The 24,265-nt window shown below is 42.8% G+C and overlaps 1 protein-coding gene across 4 annotated transcripts in view; it reads right to left on the reverse strand.

Annotated features, from left to right (window-relative positions):
• The window catches only part of LMNTD1 (lamin tail domain containing 1), a 295,944-nt gene that overhangs the window by 105,071 nt on the left and 166,608 nt on the right, over positions 1-24,265 (reverse strand). Inside the window, exon 5 of one of the 4 annotated variants that reach the window (XM_044998355.1) lies at positions 16,556-16,600. The exons of the other annotated variants lie outside the window; for them this stretch is intronic. Coding sequence (XP_044854290.1) covers positions 16,556-16,600 — 45 coding nt within the window. The remainder of the gene's footprint in view (positions 1-16,555; positions 16,601-24,265) is intronic. 4 annotated transcript variants of the gene reach the window in all.

Consider the following 24,265-nt stretch of genomic DNA (forward strand, 5'->3'; position numbering starts at 1 on the left):
ATTTGGGATTGGGGGAACATATGGTTCCGTGTGTAACGACAGAGTGTAGATTTCAGAATTTAGTCCCCAATGAGTCTGGTATTCAGTTAAGAAGGGCTACAGCACTCCCTCCTCAAATTTTAACCAAGTCTCACCATAGTGGGTTTGAAATTTTGGACAGGGAGTCCCTCAAGCAGTCTTTTTCACAGCACCTTGGCACTTCCAGTCTTGGCTGTAACCTGGAATTGCAGGCACCCAAAAATGAAAAATAATGCAAATAGGTTTAACCCAACTCTTTTAATTTCAGTTTACTAGGCAAAAGACAAAAACAAACCACCTACTCCAAAACAAAACAAAAAGATACTAAACACCTTGCGTATACATGAGCTCTCCATGCTCTAACAATAGTTTAATTCACAATGCAAACAGGAATACCACCCACCAGCAGAATACAACAAAAACACTGGTTGGTATATTAACAGCAGCAAAACAAACACAATCAAGACACCAAAAAACTGCTCAAAAAACCACCCTAGTTCAGTTTCAGTTCCAGGTTTTGGGAAAGGTTCATGGAAAGGCCTCTTTTTTATTTCCAAACCAGTATATCTGCCCCAAATCTGAACTGTTTTCCATTCTTCAACTTTTTAATTTAGCCGATAGCTGTCAGGTCAATTCAACTCCTCTCTGATGCTCATTTGATGAAGACAGACTGCCAGTTTTGATACTTTCAAATATATTTAGCCTAGTTTTTTGATGTGACTGTGATAGGATCTTGTTTTCTGAGTATTTGATGTGACTGTGATAGGATCTTGGTTTTTTGAGTATTTCATTGTTTCTGACCTTGTTTTTTCTGATCTTTTTTAGACAGTATGCAGTCCAATAATGGTGATTTTAAGGATGACAACTAGTATATCAAAGACTTGTTTCTGTACCTTTTTTTCACCAATTTTGGATGACACTACATAATTTAGTCTGACTTTTCCATCCCTACCTTTTATGATCAGATGATCCAGAGTGTGTGTTCAGATAATCTCATGGATTTGGTGTATATAATATCCACTCAAGGTCATTGTGGTTTCTGTTTGTTTGTTTGTTTTAAATATAACTTGATCTCTGTATGATAAAATCATACATAAAACATGCAGCCATATCACTGACAGAATCAACAAAACAGACTATGACCCCATCCTACCAGCTGGAGAATAAATACTTTGTTGGCAAATGGCAAGTGGGAAACATAGCCTGAAAAGTACAAGTGGATACAATAAGTAACTACTGCACCACACTGAAAAGGAAAAGTGAAGATAAGGAGCAGTATGTGCTAGATTTAGCCAGTCTTACAGAAAGTGAGTAGTACCTCGCCACTCAAGTAGCCCCACTGATATCAGTAAGACTATTCAAGGATAAGGTGCTGGATAACATGAGTGAGGCTTGCAGAAGCAGGCCTTGTGATGCTATGCAATAAAAAATGCTGAGTCCATACCTATCTATCTATCTCATGGTTTTGTATTGTTGCCTATCACCATAGCATATGAGGGGCTTCCATATAAAACAAGGACAATGATCCAAGCAGACTTAATGGTGACTCAGGCTCCTCTCCCTTTCTGGACAACACAAAAATCTGGGTGGGGCCCGGTTTTCTTTTCTTTTTGTGTTTATGTGAGGTGTGGGTATTTTTTTTTAGGTTGTGAATGTCATTCTGGTTATGGTGGAGCAGCTTTATCAAAGAGGAAGATTTTGCAGCATTTCCTAAAGGTGGCCAGTTTTTATGCCAAGCTAGTGTTCACAACTGAGCATTGCTTGAGACTTTGTCAGCAGCCAAGATTTTCAAAATTAATTTGCATTTGGGGGAGTCTATGCCAGCAGGTTATATAGTACAATAATCTATTGTCAACTAAAATTGATAAGCATGTATTGAAATGTGTGTTGTAAATTGCTATGCTGATCTAAGCAAATTTTACAGCACAGCCCAATATTGTTAGCATATAATTACTTTCAGACATTTCAAGGCCCTGAGCAGGCCGATAGCTAGCCAAAACAAGAAATGGGAGGCTTTGGGGAACTACAAGGAAGCATCAAAATTAAATGGGAATGGGGGCGGGGAGGAAGAGAATGTGTCTAGAGGGGTCTTCCCCCACAATTTTAAAAATACAATGTACAATTAAAGTAGATTTTAAAGCATTTGTACATATTCATTTTATATATTAAATAAGCAAGTTTACTGAGTATTTACCTGGTATTCTTTACCCAAATAACCTGCCAGTAGGCAAATCATATTATATTAAATTACCAGTAGATGCCATACACGAATAGCAAAGAGCACCAAATGCCCTTGCACGTTTCCCAGACCCATATACAGACATATATAGAGACAGTCTCATCTCTCTGAAACCCAGGCTACACCATTACATTTCCACTCCCACTGTTCCCCTTTCTACATTTTTAAGTCTGTCTCTTCTTTCTTCTCTCTCCCTCATTTTCTTTTCCCCATGATTCCAAATTTCTTCCTCCTTCCCCATCCCTTTCTACCGCTCTCTAACCCCTGAAATACACTAACCTCATTCCCCAAATCCACACACCCTCCTCCCATCCATACTTTTCCCTTTCTCTACCCAATTCATCTCTCCTTTTCTTCTCCATTTTCACATAACACAATCCATTCTCTCTTACCATCCCTTTCCCCCCAGCACAAGAAAATATGTTTTTAGATCTACCCCACTCTGCCCACCTACAGCTGTTCCACACTAACTCCCATCAATTCTGAATCACGTTCTCTTGATAATCTGTGCTCCCTGTCCTGCTGTCCATTCCCCAATTCTGTGTTTCCTTTGCTGGTTCACTTATTCTGCAACACTCCTCCAATTTATTCACTTCTCAACCCCCACCTCCAAATTATTCAATCTTCTGCTCTCATTTCCTCTCCCCTAATCTATCAATTCAATTATTGACTTCCTTTCCCTTCATTCTGTTCACTTCCTGATCCCCTCCATGATATTTCAATTCTCAAACCCTTCAGTTCTCCAATTCACCTCTCCGTAGTTTCACACAATTCATTGCCACCTTCTCCCAATAAATTCTCAGAACCCCTCTGTAAACGGGCTACTCACCGCCACGGCGCCTCCTGCTGGTTTTTCTGGGGAATTCGCTCTCTTTCAGCCCGGAGCGCCCTCTGCAGGCCAGTGATCCCCCCTTTTTCTTATCGGCCCCGTGTCCCTCCCAGGACCCGGTGCCCCTTTCACTATAATTGGGTCTCCCCCTCCCAGGGGAACCCCCACACTACTATCCCCACTTTGCCTCAGTAGTGGCCACTGACAGTCATGGTCTAGCCCCACACCCTGGGGCAGACTGCAGTATCAGCCCACTCATCACAGGCAAAAGGGGTTTGGACCTGCTGCTTTGTCCTACCCCTGGGCTGCCCTCTGCAACCCCCAGTACCTTTGGCCCTTTGCTAGGCCGCAGCCTGGGGCTTTCCAGGCTGGAGCTTCCCTAGCTCCTCAGCCTGTTCCCAGCCCTGCTTCACCCAGGTACTTTACCTCTGCTCATAAGCAACCAGGCCCATCCCTCTCTGAAGGCAGAGAGAGACTGCCTGGGCTCTGGCTTCCCTGCCCTCTTATAAGCCCCAGGGCTTCAGTTTGGGGCGTGGCCCCAGCTGTGGCCACTTCCCTACTCGGCCCAGCTTGCAGAGCCACGCCCCTCAAGCCCTGGCAGGCAGCATTTCAAGCCCCTCCGGGCAGGAGCCGGGTCCACCCTGCTACACCCTCCTTCTCTTCATCAATATACTTCCAAGATCCTCACCCTTACGTCATCCATTCAATTTTTGTCAGCTTCCTCTCAATGTATTCAAGTCTCAGCATCCCCACCCCACAATCAATTCAATGCTTCTCTTGCTCCCCCTTTCCCAAGCCATCAATTCTTAACCACTTTTTGATTCTCACCCCCTCCCTCAAATAATCAATGCAATGCCTCCCTTCCCTACTGCTACACAGTCTCCCCATCTTCACTGCTGTGTTTCTCTTGGGCCATGTGCCTCTTCTTCAGACACTGCTCCCCAGAAAAGACGAGACTGCTATGTTGCCCCCCATGTCCCATGAGGATGGTCCTCTGGCTTCCAACTCCTCCTTCTCCACTTCCAAGTCTGGTGACCAGGTACATCAGGAAAAGAAACTGGGTCCCTCCTGGCCAAAACAGAGAGGACCAGCTCCACCTTCCTGCTCAGAAATGGTGATAAGGGTACCTGAGGGTGAATTGCAATACAAGGAGGTGGATGCTGCGTGGGGGGTGGGGAGTGCAAGGAGCAGTTGGTGGAAGAGGGCTTTGGAAGAAGGAGAAGGAGGGGGAAGGGTATTTCTGGGGGATGTAGTGTGAGGCGGAGACTTCTGAGGGTGGCGTGGAAGGGAAGGAGTAGTGAGGAAGGGACAGTCTGAGGGACAGAGGAACGAAATGGACACTTGAGGAGGCAGTGAGTGGAGGAGTAGGGGCATGAGAGTAGGAGGGCATTGAAGAAGGCAGCATGGGGGGTGGAAGGGGCGACTAAGGAAATAGGGCAGCACAAGGGAGCGGATTGGTAGGGCAGAGTCTCAGATATGTTCTCTATGGCTGCTGTGTGAGAGCATGAGGCCTAGGGGAGGAGGGACTGATCTTGGGTTCCTGCTGGGGGGCAAAGCTGTTAGCAGAGAGAAGGGCAGCATTGCTGGGCCAATGCCAGTTCAGTCAGCCAACATACTCTGTGGGGAAAGTGATGCCTCCACACCCCTCCCTGAAGTCACAGGAAGTGGTTAGAGTAGACTGAAACAGGAGAGAGAACTCCCACCACAGCAAGCCAGGGAGAGGCAGGGGAACCTCTTCACTGTTCCCCCCTTACCTTTACCCCAGATAAAAGCCTCACCCTGAACTGCCGAAAAGACAAGATTGAGCAGGGTGTTGGCTCTCCCTTTACTCTTGCTATTGAGCTGGACAGCAGTTTGCTTTTCCTTTCTCCTGCCCACAGAGAACGTTGGGATCACTCTTCAGTTGCTGAGTCTGCATGAAATTCAGACAATTTGCCTGTGCTAAAGTAGGCCCTACACTGAGTGGGTGTGCATGTGTATTTAGAAGCCTTCCTTTCTGAGGTGACAGGCTTTGGAATTAAAAGTGAAACAGGGAAACTCAGTTTTATAAACTTAGCATTGTCACATCATGTAGAACCTCACTAATCCAAAAAAAGAACAGGAGTACTTGTGGCACCTTAGAGACTAACAAATTTATTTGAGCATAAGCTTTCTTGGGCTACAGCCCACTTCATCGGATGCCCACAAAAGCTTATGCTCAAATAAATTTGTTAGTCTCCAAGGTGCCACAAGTACTCCTGTTCTTTTTTGCAGATACAGACTAACACGACTGCTACTCTGAAACTAATCCACAATAATGACTGAGCAATCCATGTCAAGGTATTACTTGACTTAATATAAATTTTGCAAATTAAGTAGTAAGTGAACAAACAGAATTTAAAAAAAATCAAAGATAATGCATCACAGAATGCACTTGTTTGACAATTGTAGTTTTAATAATTGATGATGATACTTCGTTATATCCTAGACAATGTTCCACAGTGTATTGTGAAAGTAATGAAGTAACATGAGACCACACCAGAGGCTTCTGTTAAATGAATGCTGAGAAACAGGGAGAAATTGCTGGGTATTCTGATCTTGCTTATATTGGTGTAAATGAGAAACAACTCCACTGACGTCAGTAGAGTTAAACTGATGTAAAAACAACAAGCAAGATAAGAATACCCAGCAATGATGGGCTGTGTGGATTAGTGAAGTGTGATTTAGTGAGGTTCTACTATAGTTCTAACCTAAGAAGTAAACGATTTCAAAATGCTATCATGGGTGATAGTGATATAGATGCATTTCCCCACAAAATGGATATATGTTCAAAATTCCCTGGCTAAAGAAACCTGAAGTAACTCATGTTGTCAGTTTTCATCTGACTCTATCCCCAAGAATCCCAACAGCACCTCCATGGCCTTCCCTCCTTCGTAAGAGCTCACTCTTCCTTTTGCTGTTCCCCCTTGAAAGTAGTTGGTCACACAGAGACAGTGTTTGCCTGTGGGATTACATCATCCCTATGCTGCCTTGGTGGAAAGTTACGGCAGCGGACATCAAGGACAGTGGGGTGAGATAAAGTTGTTATGAGAAAGTAGGGAACTGCCAGAGGGAGGCAGACGCCAGGTGGCCTAGCTGGGATCGGTTTCAAGGTGATAAACAAGTCCATAAATCAGATGAGTTGCATGGGAAATGGGAAATCAGTAAGCAAAGGGCCATGCGTGTGAAAAGCGTGTGTATCAGACAAAGAACCAATCAGCAGCAATGTGATGTTGGTGTGTCTGACGTTTGCTAATATGGAGAAGCCTATATAATATGATGCATTGTAAATAATAAATGATTCTGCTTGCAATCATATTGGTTGTTGTGCTTTATCCGTCCCGCATGAGAACGCAACAAATGGTGACCCCGACGTGATGTGATTCACACAGTTTGGATCGTTCGCCGGGAAGTGAAAAAGCGGGGATTACAGCCGGCAGGAGGTACCGTGGAATAGCGGCTCCTAGGCGTCTGAGAGAGGCGCGGTTGAGCTCACAGGTGAGCGGCTGCGGGTTACAGCCGCTGCAGGAGGTACCGTGGAATAGCGGCTCCTGGGCGTCCGAGAGAGGCGCGTTTGAGCTCATAGGTAAACGGCTGGCTAAGTTATGAGTACCGCTGTATCAGCTGAAGAAAAGATAACACAGAAGCTTTTATTGCACATCATGAACCGACAGGGGGAAAGAATCTCCCCTGATGCACTGACTCACTTATTAAGAAAAGAGGGGGAGCTGGGGAGGCTCCTCCTAACCGCCCTTCGGGCCCAGGACGAGGAGGTGCTCCGCTGGAAGCGAACCCTGGACGGGAAGACGTTGGAGTGCACGGCGCAGGCAGAGACTCGTGCCGTGGCCCCGGAGGTCGTTCGGACCTACAAGCAAGTAAGTTGTTTTGGCAGGAACCTGGAGAAGGCGTCCTACGCTGGCTGGTCTGAGCCTGGGACAGTGCCGGGAAAACCGTTATGCTTCTCCGGTATGAGCAGCAACAGCTGGGTGTTCTGACACAGGATGCACAGATTAAAAGAAGCCAAGCAGGGAAGGAAAAAGAACAGAATGAGTTAACCGAAGAAAGCTCATTCTTTTCTCGCCCCAGTCAAGGACACATTGCTCACAGCTAAGACTTGGCGGACAGCCAAGACAAAGGGGGGCTTGACTGGGCCCAAAAAGCTGTGAGAGCTGAAAAACCCTACCAGGCACTAACGGAATGTGTTAGCTGTCTCTTCTTACAGGTATGGAAGAGCTGCCCAAAGACCCTAGCAGCCCTGCCACTCCTTGGAACCAGGAGACTGACTGCCTGGACCCATGATTCTTATTGCAAAAAGACCCCTTCACATCAGAAGAAAAATGTGATATGCTAAAGTTTAATACATTTTCTTAAGTAAGAGAGAAATTTTATTGGCCAACTCTTTTATTTTAGAACGGTTGTTAAAATTTGCATACAAATAGTTTTGGAAAGCAAGGATATGGTTGTAAGAATTTTGAAGGTATGTGTTGTATGAATTTATTTGATTATTTGCATTTTATGTATGCATTGCTTTAGCAGTTGCAGGATAATATGTATAAGCTTACGCGTGATTATAATCCTTTGTGGGACTGGCTTAATGGCTTTGGCTGGCCCACTTGGGTTAATTTTCTTCTCCATATGGGAATAATTGCGTTGGGAGTTGTTTTTTGTTTTTTTTATTAGCTTACCCTGTTTTGTACGCCTTTTGCAATGAAGTTTGGAGAGATTTATTGGATTTTTTTTAAGAAAAGAGGGGGAGATGTGGGATTACATCATCCCTATGCTGCCTTGGTGGAAAGTTACGGCAGTGGACATCAAGGACAGTGGGGTGAGATAAAGTTGTTGTGAGAAAGTAGGGAACTGCCAGAGGGAGGCAGACGCCAGGTGGCCTAGCTGGGATCGGTTTCAAGGTGATAAACAAGTCCATAAATCAGATGAGTTGCATGGGAAATGGGAAATCAGTAAGCAAAGGGCCATGCGTGTGAAAAGCGTGTGTATCAGACAAAGAACCAATCAGCAGCAATGTGATGTTGGTGTGTCTGACGTTTGCTAATATGGAGAAGCCTATATAATATGATGCATTGTAAATAATAAATGATTCTGCTTGCAATCATATTGGTTGTTGTGCTTTATCCGTCCCGCATGAGAACGCAACATTTGCCCCCTGCTGCCTCCAATAATATGAATGATTAACGTGTCTGCATTTTTAAACCTGAGGCAGAAAGTTAATTTTCCAAAGATGGACTCAGCACAGGAGACTTTGTAACCCTCATTAATGCGATACATGGAAATGGAGAAAAGCTTATCACAGGAGGTTATATATGCGGAATTTAGAATAGGGTATAGTCCTGGCAACCTTGCCAACTTTACATGCCTCTTCACCAGACCTGCTCCCCTTTCCACCCATAAAGTGATATGAGCATCATTCCCCAACTTTAAGTCCAAAAAGGAATTTTTCCCTAGGGCATTTTGACAAGGACCATAAGATTTTTCTGGCCTTCTCTGGTGGAACATTTGCAACGATCATTGAAGATGAGGGGGAAGAAACCTATTTGGCCACCTAGTCCACTCTCCTTCCAGTGCAGAATTGTTATATATAACTGCGACCCAGGTGCATGGATGGACCACGCTGAGAATGCCACACTCAGGGCAGACTGTAAGAAATAGGGCAGACAATCCCCAAAATGGTGGTTTATTCTATAATTAGATTCACCAAACCAGTAACAAAACTGCTTCTGTAGAACCACACTGGTTAACAAGAAGCCAAACATAGTCCCCTTGGCTTCCATCCAACAACCAAGTCTAATATAGTGAAAGGTTACTGAAAACCCTATTCACCATACTGTACTTAAAGTTCTACCAATCCCAAAGGATCGGACACTTACCCTCAGGTCAATATGAATCTCAGAACTTACCCAAATATCATGCTGTCAGCCAATCCTTAATAAGTAAATCTAAGGTTATTAATAAAAGGAAAGGAAAGAAGAGAGGTACAAATGGTTAAAAGGTCCATATACATACAAATGAGTCCTTAGGTCAGTTTCATAGCAGAGATGGTGAGGCTGCTGATTTGTAAAAGTCTCTCTGGAATCAATTCAAAGGGTTATAGTCCAATTGGCAGTTCAGGTGTAGAGTCTTTCCATGACTTAGTTTTTCCAGGAGAATTTCAGGGTAATCCAGGTAATTACCCGGAGATCTTGATCCTATGGCTTAGACCTTCCCTGTTAGAGTTTACTCAGACCTGAGCTGACAGGATCAGGCCCAAGGCTTCTCTTTTATAGCTCTCTAGCAGGCTGACAAGCCTCCTCACAGAAATTGTCACAACAGGGCTTTCCTCCAAGGAAGAACAGGCATTGCAGACAGTTTGTGGACATTTGCTTTGAAGTTAATTGTCTATTTCCTATACATACACAGGTAATGTAGTTACACTATAAGACAACAGCCAGTCATTCATTATAACAGAGATAGTTAAGCTGAAAACAATGTAGCTAATATTATTAGTTTCCTGTAATATCTCACATCTTTGATTTTAAGATTAACTAAACCATCCGCATACATAATGTTACACTGTTAAACTTTTAACAAGATATAGGTAAATACAGACAAATACACTTAGCCTCTATCCTTGATTTCTATTACTACAAATGAATGGGGTAATGATTTAGTCTAGTACATCTCTTTGAAATTCACATACAAGTGAATTACATTGATACAATTGTAATGCCTCTTGTTAAGTTGTTATGGATCACACACAGGTTGGCTGGTCTGTCAGTGTCACAGTAACATCTTTTCTTTATCATCCATTAGTATCTCTCAGTCTGTCTAGGCTCATTGCCACAGCATGAGTACCTTATTCTAAAAGTAACACACTAACTCTTTCTCTAGATATGAACACATGCCCACCCAACACCCCCATTCATTATGGTAGAGTAGGTTGAAGACAAGGACTGAAGCCTTGAACGTTGACTCTGTATTCAATGAAGAGTAAATGCAGAGTGGGGAGTCACAGACTGATGAGGTCTATGCCACTGCTTCTCAAGCTATCTGATGTGGGGGACTGGCAATTTTTTCCCCAATGTGCCAGGGACCAGTGCCATATTATTATCCTATTCAACGCTCTTATGAGGAAACGCGCCGCGGACCAGCAGCCGATGGCTCATGGACCGACACCGGTCCGCGGACCACCACTTTGAGAAGCACTGGTCTATGCCACCTGAGTTGTTGAGCAAACTGTATTTTGAACCAGTTAGAAGTTTTCAGAGGTTAGCAATTTGATGTCTAAGTGCATCAGGATAGGGTGCTATATCTCAGCTAACTGAGGACTTATCTAAACAGTGCACAACAAGCTGGGGTGTAAATCTACCTCGCACTAGCTTGCCACACACCACTATGTCTATGTAGACCCTGCTGCAGCATACTTAAAGTAACTTAGAGCACTTTGATCTACCCCACCTTGAAACTGGAGTAAATTAAAGCATGTTAGGGAACTGTTTGTGCAAAGCAGTACTATCTACACGGACACAATGAACAGTGGGATAGTCACACCCCAGCTTGCTGTGAATTAAGGGTTCATTTAGACAAACCCTGATTTTGTATGGCTGCAAGAAGTGGATCTTGCTGCTTCAGGTCTTCAACTCTTATGCTTTTATATTAAGTCAAGTTCATCTATCTTATTCCTTTTCAAGCATGAATGAGTGAGCTGCATTGTCACTATGTTATTTACCACACAGGTGTAAACAGCTGAGGAAGGATGTTTATAACATTAACCTAAAAATCCAACTGGGTTGCATAAACTCTTCATTCAACAGCCCCAGCTCTGTGCATATAGCAGAACAAGCCACTTTGCTTTCTGTTTTTGGCCAGCCTGATATCACAAAGGGGATTCTTGCTCGATGACAACTATGTCAGATCAAATCCATTTAGCAGCATAGTCTGTCCTTTTCAAGAGCCAGATCCTGTCAGCACTTTGCTACTGCCAGTGCTTATGAGCAGACAGTTGAGTCTTGTTCAAGTTCTCATTCACTGACTATGAGTCCTGTGAAAGTCACCTAAGCTGGGGAGAGGCAACTGAGTGTGATTTTTCCATTTAAACAATGGCTTTGAAAAAAACTTTACTGAGACACATATTGTTATCGAAATTGCTCCAACGTTAATGATGACTGTTTTCCAAGGTACTGAACACAAGCGCTGTTCTTAGCCAGAGAAAATTGTTCACGGTTCATTTTAAACAACACAAGAAACATTAAAAATGTCTTTTAAGATTCTTCAGGAACATGTGAAAGATGTGAGAAAAAAAATGTACGCTGTGCAGAGACATTTGCTAATGACACATAACAGCAACCATCCCATTAGGGAGAGACTGACATATACATTAGCCAATGCAATTAAATTATCAAGGTTATTTCCTTGCCAGTGGATATTTCCTATGTCATTTGTGTTCACAAAAATAATCAGGATCCATAAATCATCTAAATTTATGGATATGTATTCTGCCATCTATACATCCAGGCAGCAAAACCACATTACACCTAATATATGCATGTACATGGACTGAATTAACTTGGTTCAAAAAAATCATGTATCTTCCCAGCAGCCCATTAATTTTTATAAAAAATGGATATTGTTATAAAAGACGACATTTTAATCCAATAATGGCCTATCTGCATCATTTTCAAGTTGTTTTTTGGTTGACTGTGTCTTAATAAAAAAACAATTTCATTTTGTCGGGACTCAATATTTCTTATGCATCCCAAGAATTTATCACATATTCTATGTATACATATCTGTGGATATTTTAAAGTGCCCCTCCACCCCATCCTCTCTTTTCATTAAAGGAGATGCCATAATACAGATATCATCTTCAATGTGCTAAAGCACCCATAACCTTCCTTATGTTGGCACAGCAACATACATTGATCACCACAGACAGGAGCGAGATTCCCAGAGACAATCCCAAGTGTCCTTGCAAATTATAATTCGGTTACTGTTGAGGGCTGTGATAGCCATCCCAGGTATCCAAGCACTGGCAATCATTGGAATGCAGGATGTGTATTACATTGCATCGGCCCAGCAGGTGTGATATTGTGCCTCATGAATGGCCAATGACTGCTGCTGCAAGGACACTTGAAAAAAGGCCCATAATTAACTAGCTAATCATACAGTGCTATGTGTGGGATGTTGGGGGAAGAGGGCAACTGCCTGTATTGCAGATCAATATATTCTCTGAAGCATGACATTTGATGGACTTTTTCCTTTTCAAAACTACAATTTATCACTAAAGATAAAATTATGGAACAAATAACTCATCAGTTTACACTGGCAGATTTCATCTATGGCAACTGTTCTCACCAAGCACAGGCCAGTCTCATGGCGGAGTGTTCTGGGTGACTAGCACTAAAGACAGGCATGATCCAAAATCCACTGGAGTCAATAGAAAGACAATTTGGATCGGGCCTCAAGTGATCAGAGCACATGGCTTCTTTCAGAGTCTGTTATTAATACCATTCCATCAACTGTCCTGTAGGGAGCATGCTCATGAAGTAGTTTTCCCTCCACTCCCAGTTGCCCCAGATATTAAGCATACGGGCAAAAATTTTCAAGCTTGGGTAGTTAAAGCGAGGCACCTTAAACACGTGTTCTGAGTTTTTAAAGGTGCTGGTCTCCCACAACTCCCTCTGATGTCCATAGGAACTGCAGGCGCTCAGCATTTCTGAACATCAAGCAACTTACTTAAGTGTCTCAATATGGTTTTATGTGCCTTTGACACCCAAATCTAAAAATGTTGGCTATATTTTGTAGGGATAGGCAAATGCCCCATGCATGTATATATATTTGAAGATGTTATTGGATAATACTGGGAATATATATTTTTGAACAAAACACAAAAGTAAGAGGTAAAATAGAAAGGATGGAGTTCAGGGAGAGAATGCAGCAACATTACAAGGCCAGGTAAAGAGAAAGCAAATTGAGATTTTGTTTATTTTCTAATTTTTATTGCCGTATGATGATTCTGAGTGTGGATCTAATGAGAAATGACTGCAATATAACTGAGGTACATAGGACTAACTAGCCACAAACTGGCTGGAGTGCTCTTCTGAGCCTTGGATATCCCCCTCTAAGCCTCCCTTCTGTCTCCTTACCCCACTCGGGCTAGCACACCCCTGAAAATATGGCAGTTGAGTATTTTCCAATTCATATTTGCAGCTCACCAGACAGGCCAGACATTTGTGCTATTTGGGAAACACCTTATTCTGTTTGCCCAAGCCTAATTATTTGTCATTTCTCCCTCTGTCCTGGGGGCGCAGAAGTCCTGAGTATATCTGAACCCCAGGGCCTGCTGCCCTGCAGTGCAAAATGATGCTGGTAAGCCAAAAGCCTGGCTTGAGGATACTTCTGCTGTCTCCAGGACACATACGTTAGAAATTCCAAACACATCAGACTACTCAGCAGTGAACACCAATGCCTGGACAGAATGGCTAGCTAGAGAGATTTGTGCATACGTATGTAATATGCTAGTGGAGACACATCTTATGGTCCATATTCATCATTCATTGTTTGAGAGCTCCAAAAGTAACCAAGGTTCTCATGCTTCTGCTATAGGCTGTGACAAAGTTCCTCCTCTACCTTGGTGGGCCCTGCGCTTATTGGCGGATTTGCTCGCCTCACGGATTTACCCTGAGGGTCGGGAAACAGCCCAGAGACCTTCCCCTCTGGTAGAAGTCACAGTCCAGGTCAATTCCTCCTGTGTCTGATCAGGAGTTAGGAGGTTTGGGGGGAACCCGGGCCCGCCCTCTACTCCGGGTTCCAGCCCAGAGTCCTGTGGACTGCAGCTGTCTAGAGTGCCTCCTGGTACAGCCACACGACAGCTACAACTCCCTGGGCTACTTCCCCTTGGCCTCCTCCCAACACCTTTTTCCTCACCACCGGACCTTCCTTCTGATGTCTGATAACGCTTGTACTTCTCAGTCCTCCAGCAGTGTGCCTACTCACTCTCAGCTTCTTGCACACCTCTTGCTCCCAGTTCCTCACACACACTTCCTCTCCCTAGCTCCCTCTAGTCTGACTGGAGTGAGCCCTTTTATAGCATCAGAGGGGCCTTAATAAGAGTCAGGTGCTTAACAGCCTCACTGACTCTTAGCGGGTTAATTGGAGTTAGGTGTTCTCATTAGCCTGGAGCAGCCCCTGCTCTGGTCACTCAGGGAACAGAAAACTGCTTATCCAGTAGCCAGTATATCTCCCTTCTACTACTCTGCTGTTCCCAACTGGCCTGGGTCTATCACAAGGCGTTACTGCACAATAGCAAATTGCCGAGGTGGGGAACTAAAAAGAGTGAAGAGGCCACTTCAATCACTTTTGGGCTCACTTCACCGAGGGAACAGTATTAGGAATAGGCTGCTGGCAACTATTTTAGTGTCTAGTCAAACCCATTTAGGCTGAGATGGATTGTGTGTGGGGGGGTTGTTTTTGATTTCCCTCCCACACACACATTTTCTGATTTCATGCTCCTGCTGTGATAGTTATGATAGAAAAGCAACAATATACACCAGCAGAACTTCAATGTGACCATCACCTCAAATGTTGAACTCCACATGGGGGCAGTTAATTTCACGTGTAATTTTTTAATGTCAGGCTTATTAGACTGCAGTAAAATAATGCACATTCTCACATGAGAGTCTCTTATTAATAACAAGCCACTAATGGATTATAAGAATACCTTCCATGTGGTGATAACTGTGCTAATTAAGCAGACTTAAAAATCTGTCAAGCACGCTGGAATATTATAGTGCTACTTAAATGTTCAATAATGAAAATAATAATAATAAACTGACTAAGTGAGCGTCCTTAGAGAAACCACAGCCCCTCTTACATGCTTCTCTAAGGTGAGACAACACAGCCTCTGGCTTCTGCAGGACATGCTAATAACTTTGTTAACAAGCAAGTTTTTAAACTGACCATTTATGTGACCAAGTCTAGCTCTAACCAAGGGCCTAATCCAAAAATCTAACAGGTATGACATAAAATTGATCATGTCAATCTCTTTTAGCTGATGTTACCTGCTTCTTAAATACCTTTATGGCAGAGTGCCCTTGGGTAGTAGACAACTGCTTACATACTTGTTGATTACACAGAACATTTTAATAGGGATTCCCCACTGGAAACGGAGAACTGGCTGCCTGTCCAAAGTTCCAGTGAACTCTGTTTTCCTTTCTATTGTTCAGGTATTGTTTGGAACACAACCATCAGCTGGTGTAGTCAACAGTACAGTGCCAATGTTTCAGCACAGGAACAGGTGAGAGACTTACTTCAGGAGATAACTGCAGAATTAGTATTCGGACCATCTACTGCTTTGCATTTCTGGATTCCAAAAAAGCAGATATTGTAGCATTATTCTCAGCCATAAAGATGCAGTTTAATAGGTTTCCTCCCTTACAGCTCTTTCCAATTTGAAATGCCACGATTAAATAAACGATAGGGTTATAAGAATAGCATAGTAAGTCCATTTCTACTGAATTTAAAGAAGAGTTTTTCAGAATCATACTGCCAACTTTTTACACGTCACTTCAAAGGTAGACCATCTACATCTACAATGTGAGCCAGAGGTGTGATTCCTATGCTTGTGTACACGTACGTGCGCTTGCACTCCTCAAGCTAGCATGAGTATAAATAGCAGTGAAGCTGCACTAGCATGGTTAGTGACAGTGGAGACATGGCTTAGCTGTGCTGTGTACAAATCTGCCTGAAAAGAGTGGGTACATACTCAGTATGGCTAAGCCAGGCCTCCACTGCGGCTATCTGTGCTACCACAGCTACACTGCCATTTGTACTCACGCTAGCTCGATTAAAATTAGTGCGAGTATGTGTGCACGTAGCATATGTGCTGTTATAAATTGGCATAGTGCCATTTACTTCAGTGGAGCTACTCTGTACACCAGATGATTATCTGGCCCCATATGCATTTGTTTGTAAATTTGGTATTTTTAAAAATAATAAAAAAACTGCTCCAAATGTTCCTTTCAAACCTTCAAATCAGTCCAAAAACCAAATTTGTATAAAAAATAAATTAAAACGGTGTAATATTGAGTCAACAGCTCTGCAGTGGTGCATGGCGCTTTAAATACAAATTAATGACAACAGGCCATAGTCTGATCTCATGTACACCAGTGTAAATTAGAAATAACTCTATTGAAGTTAATGTGACAGAGATTGAAGTCTGTCTCAGTGTTCCTACTTTGAAGAAATTATAATCCAAATCCCTCCCAAGGACAAGGTGTTCTGCCATAATATTCAATATTTGAAGAGTGAAAGAGCTATCCCAGTTTTATGGTTGATTTAACTGAGAGATTCATCCTATACATATATGCAGAACTAGTTAAAGGCCAACTCCCATTCTCAAGCATCTTCACAAAAGTCATCACATGAAATCTAAAGAGTTTTGTAGTAGGCATGTTACTTACTACTTTACCAATAGCAGATTTGGTGGTTGGGGTTTCTCCCTTACTCTAGGGAAGAGAGAAGATATTAAAAGCTTTAGCACACTCTGCTCCAGAACCTGGATCCCCATGTACACTTTTATAATCTTTTAAAAATCTTTTTAAATTTGCCACTAAGTGTAAGTGTAACTTTGTCAGATGGAAAAGGCAATTGGGACAGATGTCAATTTAGCTAAAACCATTTATACCAGCTGAGGATCTGTCCCACTATCTGACTTGAGGTTGAACACACATCAGCATGCTGAATGGATCAGCAGCTGCAGTCTACAAGAAGTTCCTAGTTCCCAAAGAAGAATTTTAGTAGAGGCACTGCAATATGTATCTTTCTATACTTATTTAACAGGACAGCTGTAAACAGACCAAAGAGCAATGAAAATAAAGACTATCCGCTCAGTCCTTAAAGGGACATGGAAACATTACGCTCTATAGAAAAATGAGAAAAAAGTTATGGTAGAATATGAAGGACTCCTCTAGTTCCCTCTCTCTCTGCTTCTTTCAAAACAAGACCCTGACAAGGTTTTATAACCCCCCGAATGTCTCTGTTAGGTTGGGCTAATGAATCATAGCAAATGCAAGAAATGTCGGCAGCAGTATGCCAACCTGCGTTACATTCTGTTCTTCTGCCATAAATTTAAAAAATATAGTCAAAAGGTAGATTTTAAAATCACTCCTAGGTTTGGAAAGCAAAATTCCACTCTCCCTGAGTCTATGTATACCAAACCATTGGGACAAATGGAATCGCCTGACTAACAGTATAAAATGGCCATGTTACATCTCAAAGTAGGTTGTATTTAGAAAATCTGCATCCCAACCAACTCACTGAGATCATTTAATAAGCTCTCTGACACAGAACTGATGGGAAAATTGATATTAGCTGAGGGAAATAATTGGAAGAAATAACATTCTAGGTGAACCCGTAGCAGGAACTATAGAATGCCTTTCGTTGGTAAGTTATTATCCCCCTGGTTGCAGTTTTTTATTTATGCTCAGCTTGCACTTCTCTGGGTTTCTATAATGCCAAAATGGCCATGAATATGGTTCTTTGGTTGCAGCCTGGGAGGCAAGATTGCATTTCACTAATATTTCTGGCAATAGGAGCTAATATATTAAAGCTGATCTGCATCATTTGCGCAAGTATTTGTTGTGAATGATTTTTGTAAAATCTATTTCTTTTCGCCACAAAAACCAAAGAAAAGCAAAATGTGGTCTCAATAAAGTGATGCTGTAAAGATAAAATACTCTTTCTTTTTTAATCTGTTTACTAGGTAACTAACACCATAGTTCATTAAAACAGAACATATTTTTAAAATCCCATTTACTTTTCTCTACTTTGTTTCATTTCACTCCACTATGACAACGAAGCAAAAACAGTCATTTTTATTTTGTGTTTCTCTGCCACAGACACAATGTTGTTGTATGTGAGCTTCCAGCACCACATGGGAGTATTTAACCGCACTGACCTGCCAACCAAAAAGCCAGTTTTAACTGAACATTTCTATTAATGATTATTATTTATACAGTAGTAGAGCCTAGGAGCCCCAGTCACAGACCAGAACCCCATTATGCTAGGTGCTGTACAAACACAGAACAAAATGACAGTTTCTCAAAGCCGCAAAGAGCTTACAATTGGGTCTGATTCTCTTTTACACTAGGGGGTCTGTCTACGCAGCAGCTGGGAGCATGGTTCCCAGCATTCATAGACAGACACACATTAGCTCTGCTTGAGGTAGCCTGCTAAAATTAACAATGTGGCTATGGCAGCATGGACAGCAATGCGATGAGGGCGTCGGACGGGATTGTAATCGGGTGGCTACCCTGAGCCATCATGGCCACATAGCTATTTGTAGCATGCTAATTTGCCTACCCGCCTTGGGAAGCACCCTCCCAGCTGCCGTGTAGACATACCCTATGGCACCTTTATACTGCTCTAGCAGTAAAAAATGGTCGTAAAGTGTGTGTAAATGTGACTTGTTCCAGAGCAGTGTAAAATGGCCTTAGTCTAAAGAAAATCAGGTCTATTAGCTTTAAAGATTTTTTTTAACCAAAGCTTAAATTTCAGCCTGTGACAGTATCTTAAGAATTCTCTCCTAGATGGAGAATGATCTAGTGATTGAACTGAGGAATTGGGAATCAGGAAACCTGGGGCAGAGAGAGAGAATCAATCCCAGGATTGGAGAGTGGAGGCAGGAGTTCTGTGGTGACTTCTAAGACTCTAAGGGTATGTCTACACCAGGGCCGGCTCCAGGCACCAGCTTAGCAAGCAGCTCTTGGAGCAGCCACTCCGGAGCGGGGCGGCATGTTCAGGTATTCAGCAGAGGGTCCCTCACTCCCACTCGGAGCGAAGGACCTCCCGCTGAATTGCTGCAGCAGCAGTCAACTCACCGCAGTGAAGACACCACAGTAAGTTGATCTAAGTACGTTGACTTTGGCTACGTTATTCATGTAGCTGAAGTTGTGTAACTTAGATTGACACTCCCCCCCCCCCCGTGTAGACCACGGCTAAGACCCCAACTGATATTGCTTTGCAGGGAAGTAGTGATGTTTACTTAATCCATGTTTGTAATGCACTTTCTGGTCCTTGGATGGAATGCAAATTATGATGTTAAATCCAAGACAATAAATGACACCACAGAAGCAAAGTAAACCATCAGAAAACCCAAACCATATGCCATGATGACAGAAACAGAAGAAGATGAACCACTAAAAATACAGAGGAAAAGCATTTCAAAAATAATAAGCAGAGAGGGAAAAAGAGATGGAAAAATCCCTAGCCCAAACATCATAATAGGACCCCGTCCAAATGTTAGATCATGAAACCTCTCAAAAAGAACTATTTTTACTTGCTCTAAGCTCTTTTTACCCACTTCTTATTAACAACATTCCAGCAAACAGATGAACTGTTTAGTCCATTGTATCAGATAAGCTTCACTACCAATTAAATCAACCTACGCACTCCTTACAAAGTCTTATAGTGGATGCTGCTAGAAGCAAGAGGGAAATAGTGCTGAAAGTACAGTAGGGTCCCTGTCACCCCAGAGCTCTCTCTGAATGTGAAGCAGTGTAGGCTGCCAACACTTAGATGCATCCCAGACAGGGAAAGGGCCTCTAGGCACTAATGTAATCCAAATAATTAATAAACTATAATGTCAAAGGCCACATTTTTCCTGTAGGGCGGGGACCTGCTTCATGGGTTCAGCCTACTGCCTTTTTTTAAGTTAAATGGGAGCTAAGTGGGGACTGAGATACACTTCATCTTTCTTTGCTTTCCCACACCCACTATTGGGTAGTTTCTCAGATCTTCTAGTTGCTTCTGTTGTGTTCATAGACAATGGACCTTTGAGAGAACAGAGCAGTCTAGGTTAAGGTTACGGGACTGAAACAGTTATTGTGTGTATGGCACAGTCTGATCTCTGGGATAGGAAACAATTTTTAGCCATTATTTTTGAAAAATGTTTCTGTAAACACATTTATGTTGACTGATGGAGATGGGACACAGCTTTGTTAAAAGCACTGTAGAAACAACGTTGGCAGAAACAGTTTCTATAAATTATGTTTAACCACCATTTCCTACCCTCCAAGGGAGTCAACAGATACAAGGGGTTCCATCACAGTGAATTGCAGAGTAAAAGCTGTGCTTACTCTAAGCCAGGGGTGAGCAAACCTTTTGTCCTGAGGGCCACATCTGGGTATGAAAATTGTATGGTGGGCCATGAATGCTCATGAAATTGGGGTTTGGGGGGTGGGAGAGCTCCGGCTGGGGACGTGGGCTCTGGGGTAGGGCTGGGGATGAATGAGGGTACTGGGCTGGCTTGGACCGAGAGATTCGGAGGGCAGGAGGGGGATCAGGGCTGGGGCAGGAGCTTGGGGCATGGGAGGGGGCCAGGGGACAGGCTTCAGGCATTGCTTACCTCAAGCAGCTCCCAGAAACAGTGGCATGTCCTCCTTTCGGCTCCTACGCAGAGGTGCAGTCAGATGGCTCTGCGCACTGCCCTGTCCGCAGGTGCCACCCCTGCAGCTCCCACTGGCTGCGGTTCTTGGACAATGGGAGCTGTGGGGGCAGTGTGCTGAGCCCCCTGGCTGCCCCTATGCATAGGAGGGAGGATGTGGCACTGCTTCTGGGAGCCATGCAGAGTGGGGCAAGACCCCGACCCCACTCCCCAGCTGGAGCGTCAGAGCTGGGGAAACCCCAGACCCCGCTTCCCAGTAGGAGCTCAAGAGCCAGATTAAAACGTGGCCCCCAGGGCATAGTTTCCTCACCTCTGCTCTAAGCTATAACCAGAAATGAACATATGCCACAAAGTTCAGAGCCAAACTTCTTTAAACTTTGAAGGTGTTTGGATCCAGAGTTGTTCAGTCCTATTTGTACATAAATTTCAACATCATAAATTCCCCACAATTCTTCCATTTTTTCCTCTAGCACTGAAAATGAAACATACTGGAATGCTGATCGTTGAGGTGCAAGCATCACCCAATACTGCACTTCAGAGAGCTACGTTCTTGCCCATGACTATGCAGGTGCATAAGGAGGGCCAATGCACAATGCATGATCAGAGCTATGCAGTATGTTGCATATAAACAGTAACTAGCCATAATGCATACAAGTTCAGAAGCTTAGTATGTTATTGCACAGTACATACAGCATGAATAAAAGGGCCAAGGCTTTAGGAATAAGGGCTGCAGCTAGCTCAAAAACTGGCAAGCACATATGATATCAGAGGCAAACACAAGAAAAAAAAAACAATACCAGAAAGCACATTACTCTGGAGGAAGCAGCAGTCACAACACCCTGTGCAGGGTGTATTGCCAGAATTTGGCCCACAGAATCAATTTCAAATACTGTTGACCAGCAGTCAAGCCTCAGTTGTGACTCAGGAGAGTCATTTATAAATAGAAATAGAATTTTGTAGATAACATAAGTCTATTGTCACCAAAGGCCAGTTTGTACAATATATATTTATTTGCGTTATTCAATACCAAGGCAGCTAATACCAGGCCAAAAATCTGAATGGATTGCTTGCCATACTCAAGACCGACAGCAGATAACTGGACTGAAGGAAATGCAATCAATCTTGATTTCAACACTATTGTACTGGATAACAGCCACAGCTGTTTTGGATGTGACAGAATGTATGAAAGCACATAACATCACCTGCTGTAAATAGAGGTGGGCCTAAATCAGAACTTCACATACGATCCCATTTCCACCCTCCCAATATCAGGGGGCAGAGTTCTGAATTTAAACTTCAGATTTGAACTTTTTCCTACGGTTGTGGTTCCAGGTCAGACTCAAAACTAGATGGAGCTATTTTCCAGATCTTGTTTAAAGGAGACATGAGAATGGAAATTTCACAAGCACAGCTAATCTCACAAGACTTTTGCCATTTTTAGCTGAAAACTTATTAATATGGCAAAAGATTTCTGCAATGTCAAATCTGAACCTGGAGACAAGTTCTGGTTCAGCGATGGACTTGAATTTCAAACCTTACCCCAAATCTAAATATCTCCTTAACATCTCCTTAACCCAGCTGGGGGGGGGGGGGGGGAAGGGAGTAGAGAAAAGAAACCTGTTTGTTGCAGCTTGGAGATTTGGGCACATTGATTTTTATCTACTTTTACATCAGTGTAAACCTGGAGCAACTCCATTTACATCAATGTAATTACACCAAGATAAAAAAAGAGGCAGAGTCAGGCCATCAGAACTCGCTGCCAAATTTAATGGCATGATTTAAAAGAGAAAGAGAGACAAACTCTTACCATTAAGGTTCTATTAATCCAGAGGGTGCTTAGATATAGTAATAGGCCCTCTAGAAAATCTTAAAGCTCCTAACGTGGGGCTTAAATAGTACGTAGCATATGAAAATGATGGTTGTGATCTCTCATAGTGAATATTACCTACTTCTTAAACACCATTCTGGTTGAGTTGTCCCCTGTGCCAATGCTACTTGCAGTGCCCCTGGGTAGTACATACCTGTTTACAAACATTTGGATTACCTAGACAATTTTAATGGAGTTTCTCATTGGAAATGAGAATCCATTGTCTGTTCAAAATTTCAATGAACTCTGGGTCTTCCATTCTCCAACTCTTCAAGTATTGCTTTGGACCACACAAGAATTTATTGGTGTCAGCAGCAGCAAAGTGATGCATGCTGTAGCTCCAGCACAGAGTATGGGCCTACTTCAGGAGATAACACTTGCAGTATTATTATTTAGTCCATCTATGTTTGCGTTTTTCGATTCTGACAAGCAGTACTGTCGCAGCATTCTCTGAAATTAAGAGGGAATTTAATAGGTTTCCTCCCACAACAATTTTTTCTAATTCTGATATGCAAAATTCAATAAATAAGATTGTAGTTGTTGCATAGTAAATTTATTTTACTTGATTAAAAGAGAAGGCTTTCAGTTTGGACAGTGTGGCAATATTAGAGCACAGATCCTGAGGTAACCATCAGCTACTCTTGGCATAACCAAATGAGTAAAAGGAACCATTTGTTTTTCTATTTAATGTGTAACTTTCAAAAAGGAGTTGTCATAGGTCTCACCCCCACTTGGAGCTGTTGGGTTCCAATATGGGGACCTGCATGGACTTTCCTAAACTAAAATCCTAGTTTAGATCTGGTAAAAGCTGCCACCACCCAATAAGGTACGTGTATTGGGACACAGTCCTTCCCCAAAATCCTTGGGGATCCCAAGAGCCCCAAATCCATGGAGTTCTTACACCCAGGAGAAATAAACCATTCCCCCCTGCTTCCTCCCCCCTCCCTTTTCCTAGGAGAGATACCGGGATTCAACCTCAGAGGGATGCCTCCCTCTGCCCCTTTCCCTGAGAATCCACCCAAGGAAAGATCAACCAAGTTCTTAACAGAAAAGATTTATTAAAGAATAAAAAGAAAGTAACTTGTCTCTGTAATCCAAGATGGAACAATACACAGGGTCTAAATTTATTAATCTCTGGAGAGAATCCCCCCTCCTTTTTTTCTCAGTAAAAGCAAAGTAACAGCAAACAGGAATAAAGAATTTCCTTCAGCAAACACACAATTGCAAATGTAGAAATCAAATTATAAGACTAATCCGCCTTTCTAATTAATACTCACTATTGAATAGTAGGAACTACTCCAGGAGAACTTGGAGACATGTCTGGCCTCTCTTAGATCCAAAAAGAGAACGCCGAGCCAACAAGGAACACAGACAAAGGCTTCCCTCCACAGAGATTTGAAATTATCCTGTCCCTTGATTGGTCCTCTGGTCAGGTGTTTCTCAGGTTACTGAGCTTGTTAACCCTTTCCAGGTAAAAGAGACCTTAACCCTGATCTGTTTATTTATGACAGGAGTTTACACCAGATGTGGCATTAGTGCAGATGTGAATGAAGTATGGTGTTTATGGTTGTGGTGTAGTGTGGTGGGGGGAAAACAAACATTGGGGGACAAGTTTTTTTTAATATGGAGCATTTATGTTTTTCCTCTGAAAAAGCCAGTGAATATTTACATGTAAAAAAGAGCCAAGAAAATCCAATTCTTCTTCAAAGAGTTACTGTGCTAAATATAGGGATTAAATGAAATAATTCAAGTGTGCACAGAGATATTTTAGTCATAAGAACATAAGAATGGCCATACTGGCTTAGACCAATGGATCATCTAACACAGTATCCTGTCTTCCAACAATGGCCAATGCCAGGT

This window comes from Mauremys mutica, chromosome 1 (genome assembly GCF_020497125.1).
Source record: "Mauremys mutica isolate MM-2020 ecotype Southern chromosome 1, ASM2049712v1, whole genome shotgun sequence".
Taxonomy (NCBI): domain Eukaryota; kingdom Metazoa; phylum Chordata; order Testudines; family Geoemydidae; genus Mauremys; species Mauremys mutica.